This window comes from Rhododendron vialii, chromosome 8a (assembly GCF_030253575.1).
Source record: "Rhododendron vialii isolate Sample 1 chromosome 8a, ASM3025357v1".
In the NCBI taxonomy this organism is placed as follows: Eukaryota; Viridiplantae; Streptophyta; class Magnoliopsida; order Ericales; family Ericaceae; genus Rhododendron; species Rhododendron vialii.
The window spans coordinates 32155882-32170199 of record NC_080564.1 but is presented as its reverse complement, the minus strand read 5'-3'; the positions used below and the strand labels follow the sequence as shown (position 1 = coordinate 32170199).

At 38.3% G+C, this 14318-nt stretch overlaps 1 protein-coding gene across 1 annotated transcript; it reads right to left on the bottom strand.

The window, feature by feature from the left end:
* Positions 1 to 1485: 1485 nt before the first annotated feature.
* Positions 1486 to 13664, bottom strand: LOC131335403 (topless-related protein 4-like). Its single transcript, XM_058370730.1, has 25 exons — positions 13424 to 13664; positions 13193 to 13326; positions 11867 to 12046; positions 11658 to 11771; positions 9335 to 9493; positions 9049 to 9223; positions 8794 to 8920; positions 8586 to 8701; positions 8169 to 8337; positions 7943 to 8052; positions 7778 to 7847; positions 7451 to 7524; positions 7245 to 7340; positions 7070 to 7165; positions 6584 to 6711; positions 6263 to 6497; positions 6003 to 6167; positions 5100 to 5240; positions 4188 to 4298; positions 3930 to 4109; positions 3506 to 3634; positions 3316 to 3411; positions 2655 to 2843; positions 2217 to 2383; positions 1486 to 2131 (listed from the first exon to the last, which is right to left on the bottom strand). Exons 2-25 carry the CDS (start codon positions 13273 to 13275, stop codon positions 1924 to 1926), a joined length of 3318 nt encoding a protein of 1105 aa, XP_058226713.1. The 5' UTR covers positions 13276 to 13326; positions 13424 to 13664; the 3' UTR covers positions 1486 to 1923.
* Positions 13665 to 14318: the final 654 nt, after the last annotated feature.

The following is a 14318-nucleotide window of genomic DNA, read 5'->3' as shown; positions in this document are numbered from 1 at the left end:
GATTTTTGATGCTCATGTAGAACTCGACGAGCTCTACGCGGTGAACGTCTCCGATCGTCGGACCGATGCCGGAAAAGCCTCGCCGGAGGCCGTGCAGCATGAAGCTGCACAGCACACACCCCATGTCCATTTCTGAAACAAAGTTGGGTGTTTCGTAAACTTCTTACCAATATTTAAATGAGCTGATTTTTCAGAGACCTTAAACGAGAAGTTTTGAACTAAATGAACGACTTCAATTATCTTTGTGAGACCCGATACGGGTTTGAATCCCCTCTGTGTGCGCTGGCTGTTCCTCGAAATCTGTACGTAATATCTACGTGATTGAAACAGAGTCGCGATATTTTGTTGAAAAGTCAGAAATCCCAATCGGGCATACCTTTCCCCACAGGAATTTTCTACAACGGTACTGACACGAAATGCATGTATAGATGACAGGCGCCCAATTAATACGATATTGTTACTAGTATAACTGAATTCTCCTGCAACAGGTACTGTCGGATTAAATGTGCAAAAAGTTAGGGTAGATAAAATTGACAAGCATCATAAACCAGCCTGTGCCCAAGAAGTCTACAAACACCACTTCGGACACGACTCCGAGCACAATTGTGTTTAGAACCATCTGATATATATGAACTCATGTGTATTAAGCGACTTCAGATGTAGTTGTGCCCGTTATTTTGTTTTAAAATTGTTTTTCTAACATTGCACGACTGCATCTCTGGTTAGGTACCTTACAAATGTAACCTTCGGGTGATTCAATGATATACCTTTCATTCCACTCTATTTGTCCACTTTTTTAACTTTTTAATGCCCCAAATTTCATTTTGAAAAGTTCAAAGACAAAGTCCTATAAAATACCCCTTTTTTATCCTCCTCTTTTTTTTCTATAGTAAAAGTGACATGCAATTTAAACTAAATGGCATCTTTTGAAAATATGAACTTTCCAAAGAGTAATGATTATGCCACTTGATAAGTTGAGTTTCTCAAATGGAACGAACAAATTGGAATAACATTTATCATGACAACAAAGCCTTCTTATTCTCTATGAATCACGTTCACATCTTTTGTCCCCTCCCTTGTTCCATCCTCCCGCATGAAAAGGAGGATGGAAAATGTTCCTTTGTACCTCAAAGGCACAAATGAAAGAAGACCAGAGAAATGAAAACCAAAGTTATTACCAATTGAAAAGTTTTCACTAATATTTTATTGAATCTAAACTAGTAGATGCAACATTCCTCACAGAGAATCCAGCCACTTCATAAAGTATACTATATAATAACTTTCTGCCTCAGAAGGAAATGATTTACATTTTACAGGTACTAGCGAGATTTTGGACACATAGAATCGGGAATAATGAGCGAACCAACACTTCAAAGCTTCAAAACAGGTTCCTACGAAGTTACGAACTTAGGATCTCCTCAGATCCGAGCACGTTGTAGGTTAAGTACGCCGCATGAGATAAACAAGTTACATAAGAGAGCAATAGAAAGGTGCAAAACATTCATGAGAGAGATGTTTCAGTTATCTTCAAAATGATCTAAACAGAACTGAAATATCAGTTGGTCTTCCAAGTACACAAGAAAGACTTTGCAGAGGCTATAACAAACAAATTCATTATTGAGTTCCCTTGAGCTGTTTAACAGCCTAAATTCTTCAAGTCAGCCCTAATTCCTGCTATCCTGCCATCTGTCTTCTTTTCACTTGTATCAACAGTTTCATACCATTTTACTGTAACTCTATGTACAAGCAACGGCCGAAATCCTGACCGCCTTTTGACAACAACAATCGCCTCAGCATTTTGCTACCCATCAGAGCTGTGTATACTACAAACTAACATACCTAAAGTTTTAAGTTGCCCCAGAAGGAAAATTGGGAATGTTCCTATACATTTTTAGCAGTCAATAAAGCCACGGGTAACCAAAGTTACCTTGACGCCTGGTCTGAAGAAGCTGCAGCAGGAGTGATGCTAGGACCAGCAGGTCCAGCACCATTTTCAACTGGTGGGGTGGTACCCCACCTTCCCTCAGCTTCTAAGGGTTCCAACACATGAACTCCACCATCAGTAAGTCCCAAAGCAACCTGATGAGGATCAGATGGATGGGCAGCAACAACAAGTGGATATATCCTCGCGCTGTGAAAGGATATCATTGCCAATTAGGGGTGAAACAATTCCATCAAAATTTAACTGGTCAATATTCAGTAATAAGGACTCTTACCTGGGACTAGAAGGTAAATAGGCAGTGGGGCTAATGTGACACCTTGGTCTGAGTGTTGCAGCAGTGAATACGCTTACACTACCATCATCAAAGCTGGCATATATTGTTTGGCTATCACAAGAGTATGTAGCATCCGTGAGTGCAACGCTCGACTCTTGCGGAACCCACTGCCACAAGCCAGAAGTTTCAAAATCCGTAAACTAGTGATACAAATCCTTAGCAAACTAGGCCATTCTTTAACATAGTCCTCTTCCAAAAGAAATATTACATAATCTTTATTTTCCTCCCAGACAAGAAAACATTCAGCATAAAAGATATTCAAGCAGAGACCAATTACGGAAAACAAATGAGAATGATTGAATTCCAAGAGAAATTCCTTCACAAAATCAGTAATACTTGAGAAATCTGTATATGTAATAGAAGAAATGTGGGGAGAACCTGCTTAACACATTCAAGCTTTTGTGCCTCATGTATCGCTATCTGGGTTTCGTGGACCACCAGCAGATGGACTTGATCTTGATGAAATTGGACACGGGTTTGTGCAAGAGAAGTTGGCGTATGCCCAGATGGTATTTGCAAGAACTTACTAGTCTGCTTCTCCCATCCATCTGTCTTCCAAACGCAGAGCTGTAAAACAAAAGCTCACAGTGACGGTAAATTTTTATGTGCCAAACTTCTACTTCTGTCCCCTTATTACTCCTGCTTCCAGATTAAAACAAAACCACAACAAAATAGATTTGACTTTTGTTTCTGGTAGCAGTTTTCGTCTTCCCTCCAAATGGAATTAATGGCACCTTTCTAACAAGATGTCCAATTTAGTCACAGAGATCAATATAAGTTTCTGAACTAATGTAATATCAGATCTAATGTAATACCAACAAGACTATACACAATATCATCATACTTACCCTATGTTACAGAACCCTCTATTTCACACCATCCTTGGAAAAGGCAGTTTATAACGGGCATGCAGTGCCATGTCGACATGTGTGTGTGTGTGTGTGTGTGTGTGTGAGAGAGAGAGAGAGAGAGAGAGAAGGTTATATGTTGTTTCTTGGTTATTCTTCACTTCAAGTGTACACAAAGCATATCAACATACCTGAGCATCAGCTCCAGATGATACAAGAACATTTAGAACATTCGAGAAGGCAAGGCCAGTTACTCTCTTCTGATGCCCTTTAAGCTTGATTTTAACCTTTAGCACAAGTAACAGCAAAGAATTGATCAACAGAAAACACACAGGTATTTATCAGCCTACACAACGATACTGATTTAAGTTCAGTACAAACCTCATCAGTGCGAACATTGTAAATTTGTATTGAAGAGTCCTCCATGCCAACGGCAATAATATTATTATCCTGCGGATGGAAGGCAAGGAATGTTGCTGCAGGTGGAGGCGGCATGAATGTTGTCATCGTCTACACAATTTCAAATAAGAAATTTAACAAGGAAAATGCTAACCATAACCCAAAGGGTGGTGGATAATATGTAAAAAGTGCATCGATATCTGAGAAATGTGTATTAACATCCATGAGATATGTATTGCAATCTAAACTTGTTCGGCATTATTTGCATATTATCCCTTGTCTACTAGGCGGAGGTCAGCAAGACCCATTAACAATATGCGTGAAACAGAATAATTACATAAGCATACTATAACATTTCCAAATAACTGGACTCATACAAAGTAGAAGCTTGTCTCAAAATGTTTACCTTGAATGTTGTCATATTAAACAGGGAAATTTTTGCTCCTGAAGCAGACATGACATAGGAATCATTCTTTGAAAGTGCAAAGCATGGAACAACATCTTCAAGATTTGCATCACATTTATCATTGGTCATTAATATTCCACTAGAAGGTTGCCATAACTGCGGTGGTACACTTGTAGTTGCCTAAAAGAGTCAAAGCATTTGTAAGAAAAATACCAAAAAAAATATAAAGAGGGCATGGAATGAGATAACTATCGATACCTTTCCTGTCGAGTTCCGTTCATTCCTTTGCCATCTCCATAGTTTGTGTATGGCATTATATGCTAATGCCAATATGGCACCTCCTGAATTTGTGTAAATCAACCTAATAATCTGAAAAGTGAGAATGGAAAGTCATAACTGGGAGATCAAACAATACGAAGGGAAATACTGTCTCAAGTTTTATAAAACAGGATGCAAGCGAGAATCAGGAAGAGTTACATAAATTTATAGTCACAGAGGTACTGCATGCAAATGAGCATCATAAACAATATGCACGCACACACATGTAACAAACTTGTAGACCAGAGCATAGATTGTAACATGAGGATCTGAGAATAAAACAAAACAAACCATACTTCAAGTATATGAGTATAACTCACCCAGCAACATTCTCTTCAAATTGAAATCAAATAAAGACCCAGAATATAGGATTAACCTTACAAAGTAGACGGCAATAAAAGGGAAAAACATAAGCAAACACTGCAACATGTGTTGTACTTGGGCAGTAGATTATGTGAAAAGCATTAAGACCCCGTTCCGCTTTCTCCCAAAACCTTCTTTTTTAAAAAGAAGGTAATTTCAAACTCAAATATATCGAAAATGAAAAATATTTTTGTAATTTTTTTTGCACTATATATTAAAGATCTCAATGAGATCTATCAAACAAGATCCATATTGGTAGGAAAATTATTTGGGTAAACACATGATTTTTGACCTTGAAATTGCCTTCTTTTTCTTAAAGTTCCTTTTTTTGGAGAGCGGAACGACTTCTAATTGTGTCATTGTTAAATGAAGAAAATGTAATAACCCATGGCAAAGAAATGGTAAACAAGAAACTAGTATCCATTCAAGCACAGATGAACAGATTAGCTTCCTCACTGACTATAAGCCAATAGCATTGAGTATACGTACCCTTACTGACAATATATCAGGAAGCCTCAATGAACGAAGCTGAGAGGGTTCATTGATTTCGGTCAGCTCCCAAATCTTAGACTTTGACAGCTCATCTGTGATTTTAGGCTTCACATCTGGCAAACTTTGGTAATCTCCATTCTACAATGTGTTCGGAAGGCTAGTTAGTAAAATGAAGGTACTATAGTAATTCGATATTTCCAATCCATATGATTATTGATGCTCATGCACTAACTGACATATAACAATGGGCAGACATGTCAAAACTCAATCAAATATGACATAACAACCGGGACAAGTAGTATGACAACCTCGTGACTTTCTAAAAGCCCACCAGTATCCACATGACCACCAGTATCCACATGACCAAGTCTCCATGCTTACCAATGCAACCACTGCCATTAATGGAGCATTTCCATCTGCAACACCAATACTGCTTCCAGGCTTCCAGCAGCTGAACTGGAAGCACACCAACTTTGCCAATTGTGGGCCCTTGTGTATAGTAGTTAGGAAATGGGCCCAAGAGCTTGATATACATTGTTGGGTCTATTTTCTAACAGCTTAAGCTTTTGAGACTACAAGTAATTTAACATGGTGTCAAAGCTCTGGTTGTGAGAGGGCTTGGGTGTTGGGTTCAAGCCTCTCTATAAGCATTTTGTTTTCCATTTGCATTCTACTTCTCCCCTTCGTATTCTGCTTTGCTCTATCAATGAAAATTTGCAAATCCATGTGCACGACAGGGTTGCATATGAGGGAAGGTGTTAGATAGCTTGATATACATTATTGGGCCCATTTCCTAACGGCTTAAGCTTTTGGGACTAGTGGTAACCCAACAAGTTAATACATGTTAAAAAGACCATGTACGTGCCATAAGTGCATAGGTAATTTCGATGATGGAGTTACCTTTGCAGCAGTTCCAGAAGCTATGTTAGATGCATCAACTGCACGGCTTCCAATGGACCGCACAAGCCTTACACCAATGGAGTTTGCAAGAATCTTTACACTATTCTCACTAGTTGAGACAGCCAATAGTATTCCTGAGTTGCTAAACCGAATGCAAGGTGAAGCCTGGGATTCTTAAAAGAAAGAATTACTATTTTGTGCAAAACCACTTGTATAGAAAGAAGGCAAGTAAACTGAATGAGAGAAAATTTAATTGCTACCGTTAATCCACCCTCTGCATCAGCAGTTGTCAATAGACTAAGATTGTCCATATCCCAAAATTTGATAAGAAAGTCATCGCCTGCGGCCAAGAATCGATTTTGCGTTGTATCAAATTGCACAACCCCAACAGACCGTTTCCCAAGGCCATGATACATCCGCTTGACAGCCCCTTCGCTTTCATTCCATTCTACTATGTATGATTCTCCTTCTTTAGTAGTCCCACATGAGAACAACCTACAAAATTTCCAGACAATGAGATAAGATGCTGAGTTAACTATAAAGTCTCTGATTCATGGCTGAATTAACTATGCATCCCATACCTTGTGCCGTCAGCACTGTAAGCCATTGTTGTGCAAGAATGACCTGGCGCATCATAATCAACTCTTGAACCCGCATTATCATATAACCAAGCCTTAATCTTCCCATCAATACCCGTTGAAAAGATGAACTGACAGAGAAAAGATGATTTAAGTAAATAAGAAACACAATTGGAAAGCTTAAGGTGAAGATTAAGAGTCACATTCCACATATTTTATATATATCACGACGATAGAAATTGAAGAGCACCATAAACAAAGTCTCAACTTTTTAAGAAGTTTTAATTTCAATCCATTCTAAAAATACCAACAACCCACACAACAGACTAGTGAGAAAGATGGAGCTCATTGATGTGATAAGGATCAATCTTCAGAAGATGATGGCTGGAAGAAGGAAGTAGAAAGAAGACACAGAGGAATTCTAACTTTCTACCCAAGGTCCTTGCGTAGCACCTTCAAGTCACAATGTTGCCTAAAACAGAAACATACCTGAATGTTTTCCTTAGTATGCGGGCACACAGAATAAACAGGTGCCTCATGACCCACAAAAGTGTACTGCTTAGAACCAGTGGCAGCATCCCACACCTGCACAGACACAAGGTTTAGTAATTGCGGAACCTAGCAGCATCGTTCCATTAAAGAGAAATTCCCAACTAAAACAAACCCTAATAGACTTGTCCTCTCCACAAGTTATGATGCATAGTTCTTTGTTTGGACGAGAGAAAGCAAGATCGCTAACATTACCAACATGAGCATCAATCTGGCAAATTTTACAAAAGCAACCCAATCATCACTCACGTATGATAAACGAGAGAAAAGCAATATTGGGACTAACAGAAGGATGTATGGTTACCCAGTCACAAAGCTTACCTCCAGGTGGTTCCGTATATCATCACCCCCATGATACGCATAAATGTGCACAATATGCTTGGAGTATGCAACACCTGGAATAGAGGACGAAACAGTTGTAACCAAAATGCTTAACCCCAACATATTACTTAATTATTTGATGTATTTTTTCTCATACTTCCTTGGAATGAAAGAAAAAGTCAATGTGCTCCATCTCGATTTTTTAAAAAGAAAACATGACCAATAAACTACATATCATTTATGAAAAAGTTCAAAGCTGAAACTATATATCACTACATCCAGATAAATATCACGTAAACAAAGACAAATAAATGAATCTTGGAATACCGAAAAGCACGCCATCGTGACTCCACGCCACTCTGTTCACTGATGCGGTATATTCATTGGCCAGAGCTTCCTGTAAAGAAATATAATGGCTTCTTAATCGCCAGTAATCAGATACAAAAGTAAGGGATAGATCATAGCAAAAGTTATCAGAACATCCATGCAAACCTGCAGAGTCGTTGTACATCTTCCAAGCTCCCAAACTTTGAAATTTCTGAAAGCAAGCCTCTCCCTGTTAGCAACCTCCCACAATGCAATGTCCCCTATATTTGTTCCAACTGAAATCAAATAAAACAAATGACCACGTATTCACCACGGTGACCTTGACTTGGAAACACGAAAGAAAAAAAACAAAACAAAAATAAAGCATATTTTGTTAGCCACAAGAGCTAACCAAGAAGAAGAGTATATTGCCCCGGATGGAAATCCATGCTCTTGACAGCAGAACCCTGATTCAAGTTCGCGACTACTGTCTTGGGCAAGTCATTAGAAGTGTACAAGGGATGGGCAGGACTCTGACCAGGATATGTTACAGGAAGCATATTAACAGGGAGATTGTTGACCTAAATAATTCCACATATAAGCACATTAGTTATTGGATCCAAGAAAATAAAAGTGGAAAAAGGAAAAGATCAAGCTCTGAAGAGTATTAAATAGACATTGTTGGTAATCGGAGATGAAGAAAAAATTGAGAAGTCCGAAAATAAAAGTTTTCAAAATTACTCAAAATAGAACGAAAAATAGAGTTATTCCAGAAGCTAGAATCAGTGATGAAACCAGAAGGAACAGGTTATAACAGAATGTATAGGACCTCATCTGATAGTCCAAAAGGTCGTGATCTCTTCAGCATGTGCTCAGAATCTGCTGTTTGATAGTCCATTGCCAAATTGCTAGGGGGAGGCGTCCTAGGACGCTTCAGCATAACTGCTATCACCACAACAGATGCAAAATAATGAGATGTCTTTTATGAAGGAAAAATTAGAAAATCTAATTCTACAAGACAAAAAACTGACAATTACCTGCATTACTTGGAGTTATGCCTGTAGGCCCAGCAGAAACAACCTGGTGAGGCACAGAGGATGCATTAACCATCCATCCTCCAAAAGATGTCGCAAGAGGTGCAGGTCCTGGTGCTGGCTGAAAGGGCTGGGGAAGAATACAAAGAAAAGAAAAAAGAAAGAAAAATTCAAAGAAACGAAAAAAGAAAGGAGGATGCCCAAGTCCAAACTCCTAAAATGACTAAAAGGTAACAGAGCGCTTTCTGATTGACTTACACCATGAGCACCAAGCGGTGGGAAACCACCCACTTTAGGCATGGCCATTAGATGGTTAGTAACAGAGGAAGGAGCCCGAGCACCATTAGGTTGCCCACATGTATGGTCCACAAAAAGTGTTTTTATGTCAGGGTTTGGCTTCTGATTCTTGCAAAGCTGGTGCTGCCAATTTAAACTGCAATCCAGAAAACAAGAGGAAACAACCGGTATATGTCTTTGCAAGAAAATTTCAAGCTGATGAAACCAAAAAAAGAACAAAGGGATAGATAAGTACTCTCCAAATTACCTTTGATTAATTAGCGTCCGTAGCCTTGAGTTCTTTAACATCGGAAATTGAAGCTTATCATGAAATACTGGATTTGCCTCAATCAGCTGCTTAAGCTCAACAAACAGTAAAGCCCTGGCTGACAGAGCATCTCCATATTTGGAAAGTTTCTCGTTCTCCCTAAAAAACAAAGCTTTGTCTTAAATCAAGGGGTGAAACATGATAATCAACGAGAATAGTCGCTCCTCACAGCAACAAGACAATGTTAACATTACCGTCTGATCTTTCAAATGCACTTATAAGCCAAAAGCTTGGATTTCTCCCAAACCTATGTTCTGCTTAAATCCAATGCCTCTCTCCCCAAATAAGGAATATAGTTCCTGTCAATCTCCTTAAATTGAAGCACAGGAATTTTTTGGTGCTCTGGATCAGTAATGCCCACCACTAAGGACAGAATGGGTGGATCTAGCATAATTTGGTTGAAGGGCCAAAGGGTTTAAAATGTTCCCCTGTCTAGTTCAGTTCCATGAATCTTCTAAAGATAAGTGTTCTGCATTTTGAGAGGCCATGCCCCTCAAGACTAATGAAGTGCCTAGATTATCCTAGAGTGTAAAGCAAGCCGAAGCGTGTCTATTTTCCAAGATTAAATACAAAAATGGCTCAAAAGTATCTGCAGGTAGAAGTAAGAAACAGAGACCAGCATTACATACAAGTCTATATGAGCCAATATGTTGTTATCTTCAAAAAGACTTTCAGAAAACCTCTGTTATTTTTGGACAAAGGATTATGGAACGAGGGCCTTTCAGAACCACTTGCGTACTCTTTGCTACAGTTCTTTCAAGTCTTGGAGATCCGATATCCATAGGACCTATGTAACCCTCCGTTCTCACAACAGGGTTTTCGGTCCATCATAAGGTAACTCAATAGGCTTTGGATCTAATAACATTTTTGTGATACCCCAATTATCATTGCCAGTAAACTTTTAGTTTTCCGACTCAACATTTGCACCTCACTCCACTGCAATGTAGAGAGTTTATAATTGAAATCTACTTACCATTTTTCTGGTCAGGATATGAGACTGGACAATTAAAAGCACCAAAGGATCTGCTGCTTCGAAATTAAGACTAAATAAGTCAAATGTCAGACTAAATAAGTCAAATGTCACGCCACCTATATATGCACCATCCACGAATTCGTGCTTCAACCCTTATGCAGATTAGGGAAAAAAGAAAAAGAAAAACCGAATGTTCACCGACTAATCCAACGTTCGCTTTAGCCAATTCCACTGCGTACCAATATTACCTCATCTACTGAATCAACTCTTCTAAGGTGAAAGGCTTAAACAATCTAATAAGCAGTCGGGATACCAACATTAGTTTTGAAGGTATGCTCCATCAATCAACAATAACTCAAACGAAATTCAAGTCAATGGGATAGGATATAATAGATCACCTATTCCACCAGAAATAATATGCAGCCTGATGCAGAAGCAATGGACTTCATAGAAACCTTCGGCATACGTAAAATCTAAACCTTAATTGCACCTCCAGCATTTCCTAAAATATTCCCTGAGGATGAAAAATGGGACGCTCCAACTCAATACATTTCCCTCTCATAAGAGCTTTAGAATCAAGTTTCAGGCTTTGCCCTTAATCATCGACTCTGCATGTCAAATCTTACTTGAACGGTTAAAAGTTTAGGACCGTTCAATCAACTCATGCTTAGATTTGAATGTCTGACTGATGACACTCATCCATAAGTGTAACAGGAACATGTCATTGTCAGCAACAATAAGTAGTCTAGATTGTATAACCAACCATAATGCATCTTTATTTGCAAATTTCAAACTTCATAGCCAATCATGCTACATTCGTTTCTCATTCTTTTCTTGTCCAGCCGAGCCTCAAAGCAAAAATAAAGAGCAAGGATGGACCAATGGAGAAGCAGATCCCAACATAACGACAACACTAAAAGATGTCAATGTCCATTGCGAACGCATGATTTGGAAAAAACTCGAAACTAATCATTCACTGATTCACTTATTTTGTATTTAAAAATAATGACTATCTTAATGGAAATAATGGCAGTGCACAGATGAGGCCTTTCCCCTGTTTTAGTTGGGCCCCCCACTAGTGGATGATGGGATTGGTCTCCTAGATTAGTCGGTCCACCAACCTATCAAATAAGGACAACATACATCTCATTGCTAGTGTTTCCCACAAGCAAAATTTTTCCTGCAGCTCATCTCACAATTTGTCATGCAATAGAGCACAAGAACTTGAACTATGCAACCCATTTCTAACACAGTACTTACAAATCAACAAAATTTTCTTTGTACTTGTACCTAATATTTCCCAGTGTTAGAAGGAGTGCTATTTCTTTAAATAGGTCTTGACTAAAAGTAGAGAAGACTTTCAAATCCTTGCAAAGAATCTCTACAGCCTTGGCACGATCTTGCCTGCCACAAAAGGAATCATACACAAAGCGCAATTAAGATAATAGCTCTCCGACTAATGCATTTTTCATAGCCAACTACATCAAGCAACCACTTACTTATCGAGTGCTTCAAGGTATTTCTGCTTCCGGATCTCGAAGAAAATTTTCAACGAGTATCTGTTATCTTCCACCTTTGTAAACCCAGATAAGTACTTCTCCACATCGTCCCACTCGCCGTTAGTCACAGCGTCCTCAAAATACCTCATGTTGAAGAAAAACCCCGACTCTTTCTCCAACCTTCGTTCACGAAACCACAAATAAACAACAAAACCACAGATGGACTTAAGGGGGCTGGTGGAAGACCGCCTCCCTAAACTTTTCAATAGCCTTTAACATGTCCTCAATTTTTTATCCCTGTACGGCAATCGTGTCCACAATCCAACCAAGAAATAACATCTTTTTTTGTATAATGTTACCATTATTTCCTCCATGGTTCAGAACATCAATTTTGAGACCTTTTGAAGGATGCCAAACAAACAGAAAATTTCTAAACAAAAATAAATCGAATTTAACTTGAAAATGCATTATTTTATGATTGGATTGTGAGCACGAAAAACAGAAAATGAAACAAGCATTGGGATGGAGGGAAGGGAGGGAGTAAGTTATTCCAAGTTATATAGGTGCACTTAAGTTGGCCCAGACAACTGAGTTGTCAAAAAAAAAATATAGGTTTGACTTTGCCATCTCAAATTATTCTCGGACTCGCTTATCAAAAAAAAAAAATTTTATTCTAGGACTCCCTCCATCCCAATTTCTTTGCTCATTACAGGAATTCCAACTTTTTATTAACTCAAAGTCTTTGGTTTGAAAAGTGTTCAAATTTCCACAAATACCTTTTACAATAAAATAACTTTACTTAGTATTTCCTTGAACTCAAAACTGGCTCTGTTTGGAACTTGGGGATAGATGGAGAAAAGAAAGGAAAATAACAGAAAATTAGAGGAAAAATCAATAGGAAATTGGTGAGAAAGTTGAATTTACTTTTAAAACTTTCCCTTCTCTTTCTCTATAAACTAGAGAAACCAAACAATGAAAGGAAAATTTACAAAAATTCCTGAATTTTCCCAAGTTCCAAACACACTCGAAGTTTGCGTGGTTACTAATTTTGAAAACGAAGCAAACAATTTGGAACGAACAATTTGGAACGGCTCAAAAAGAAAATACGAGCAAACAAAATTGGACGGACGGAGTAGTTAATGATATCTGTCCCTAACTATAGAAGTTTAATCAGCCAAACCATACACATTCGCCACTTCAAGACAATGCAACCGTTCGTAAACAAAAACATCTCAGGAAAAATAAATTAAATTAAATTAAAAACTATCGCCATCTAAACACAGGTTGTAACACAAAAAATAATGCGAAGTTGTTCAAATTCCTTACATGTGAACTGTATCCTTGAATTTCTCCTCATCCAAGAACTGAAGAATCAGAAAAACCAGTTCTCTGCTCAGCGACGACGACATCTCCCTTCCCAAATTGATACCACAACCTCGCAGATCAGCCGACTCTGACTCCTGTTAGGGTTTCGAAAAACCCGTCAGTCAAGTCAAAATCAAACAAGGGAACAGTAACACAGACAACGAATCAAATATGGTTGTTTTATACTAGTACCTTCGATTGACTTGTAGAGAGAGAGAGAGGAGAGAGAAAAGCAGTAAAAGTTTTGATGGAGTAAGATTTGCAGAATCAGTGAACAACGACGGGTTTTGCTGAGTGGATTTCTTTCCTTTTTCTCTTCTTTCTTTCTTTTTATGATCTTTTTTTTTCGATCCCTTTGAGAAGAGTGAAGAAAATTCCAAAACAGTTGTGTTTCCTAAAGCAGCGCTTAAATATGCTCTCTCTCTCTCTCTCTCTCTCTCTCTCTCTCTCTCTCTGGATGTACTAATTACGTATCTACGCGCCATTAAAGAGGCTAAAAAGAAGTTTAATGATGTGATTAATGAAGGGGGTGTGGTCCCATCACGCGCCTTTGCAAGTGGGTCTTCTCGATGTTGGGAAGTGAGGGTTTTCGTGTGGAAAAAGGCGATGATAAGTTGCCCTGCTTATATGATAGCTGGTGGCGGTTGTATGTTAACTCCTTGTTGGAGTGATAAGGAAGGGTCGTTATCCACGATGAAGATTCCCGTAATCTCGTGTAATTTCGTGCACTGAGAAAGGAAAGGGCAGGGAACGTGTCGTTTTCAGGCCCGTTCTGCTTTCGGTTTTTAAAAAATACTACAAATATTTGTTTGTAATTTTTAAATTTAAAAATAATAGATTTATTGAAATCAAAAAATATATCATATAGATCTTATTTGATAGCTGCAAAAAAAATTAAAAAATTATTTTTGTAAATCTATTATTTTTGAACTTAAAAATAGATTCTTATTTTTTAAGTACTTTTTTGAGAAAGTGGAATGGAGTCTCATTCTCTATTTCTCTCTCTTTTTTTTCTTGAGAAGTGTGAAATAAAAAATACTATAAACGCATCCAATCGAAGATCCATATGTGCATCTTCTCTCACAAG

Excerpts from the sequence above, each read along its gene's own strand:
- LOC131335403 (XM_058370730.1), bottom strand. The coding sequence starts at position 13,275 with ATGTCGTCGTCGCTGAGCAGAGAACTGGTTTTTCTGATTCTTCAGTTC. Across the intron at positions 8,338-8,585 it reads CTTTTGGACTATCAGATGAG|GTCAACAATCTCCCTGTTAA; the intron begins GTCCTATACATT and ends GGAATTATTTAG. Across the intron at positions 2,384-2,654 it reads AGCTTGAATGTGTTAAGCAG|TGGGTTCCGCAAGAGTCGAG; the intron begins GTTCTCCCCACA and ends GGCTTGTGGCAG.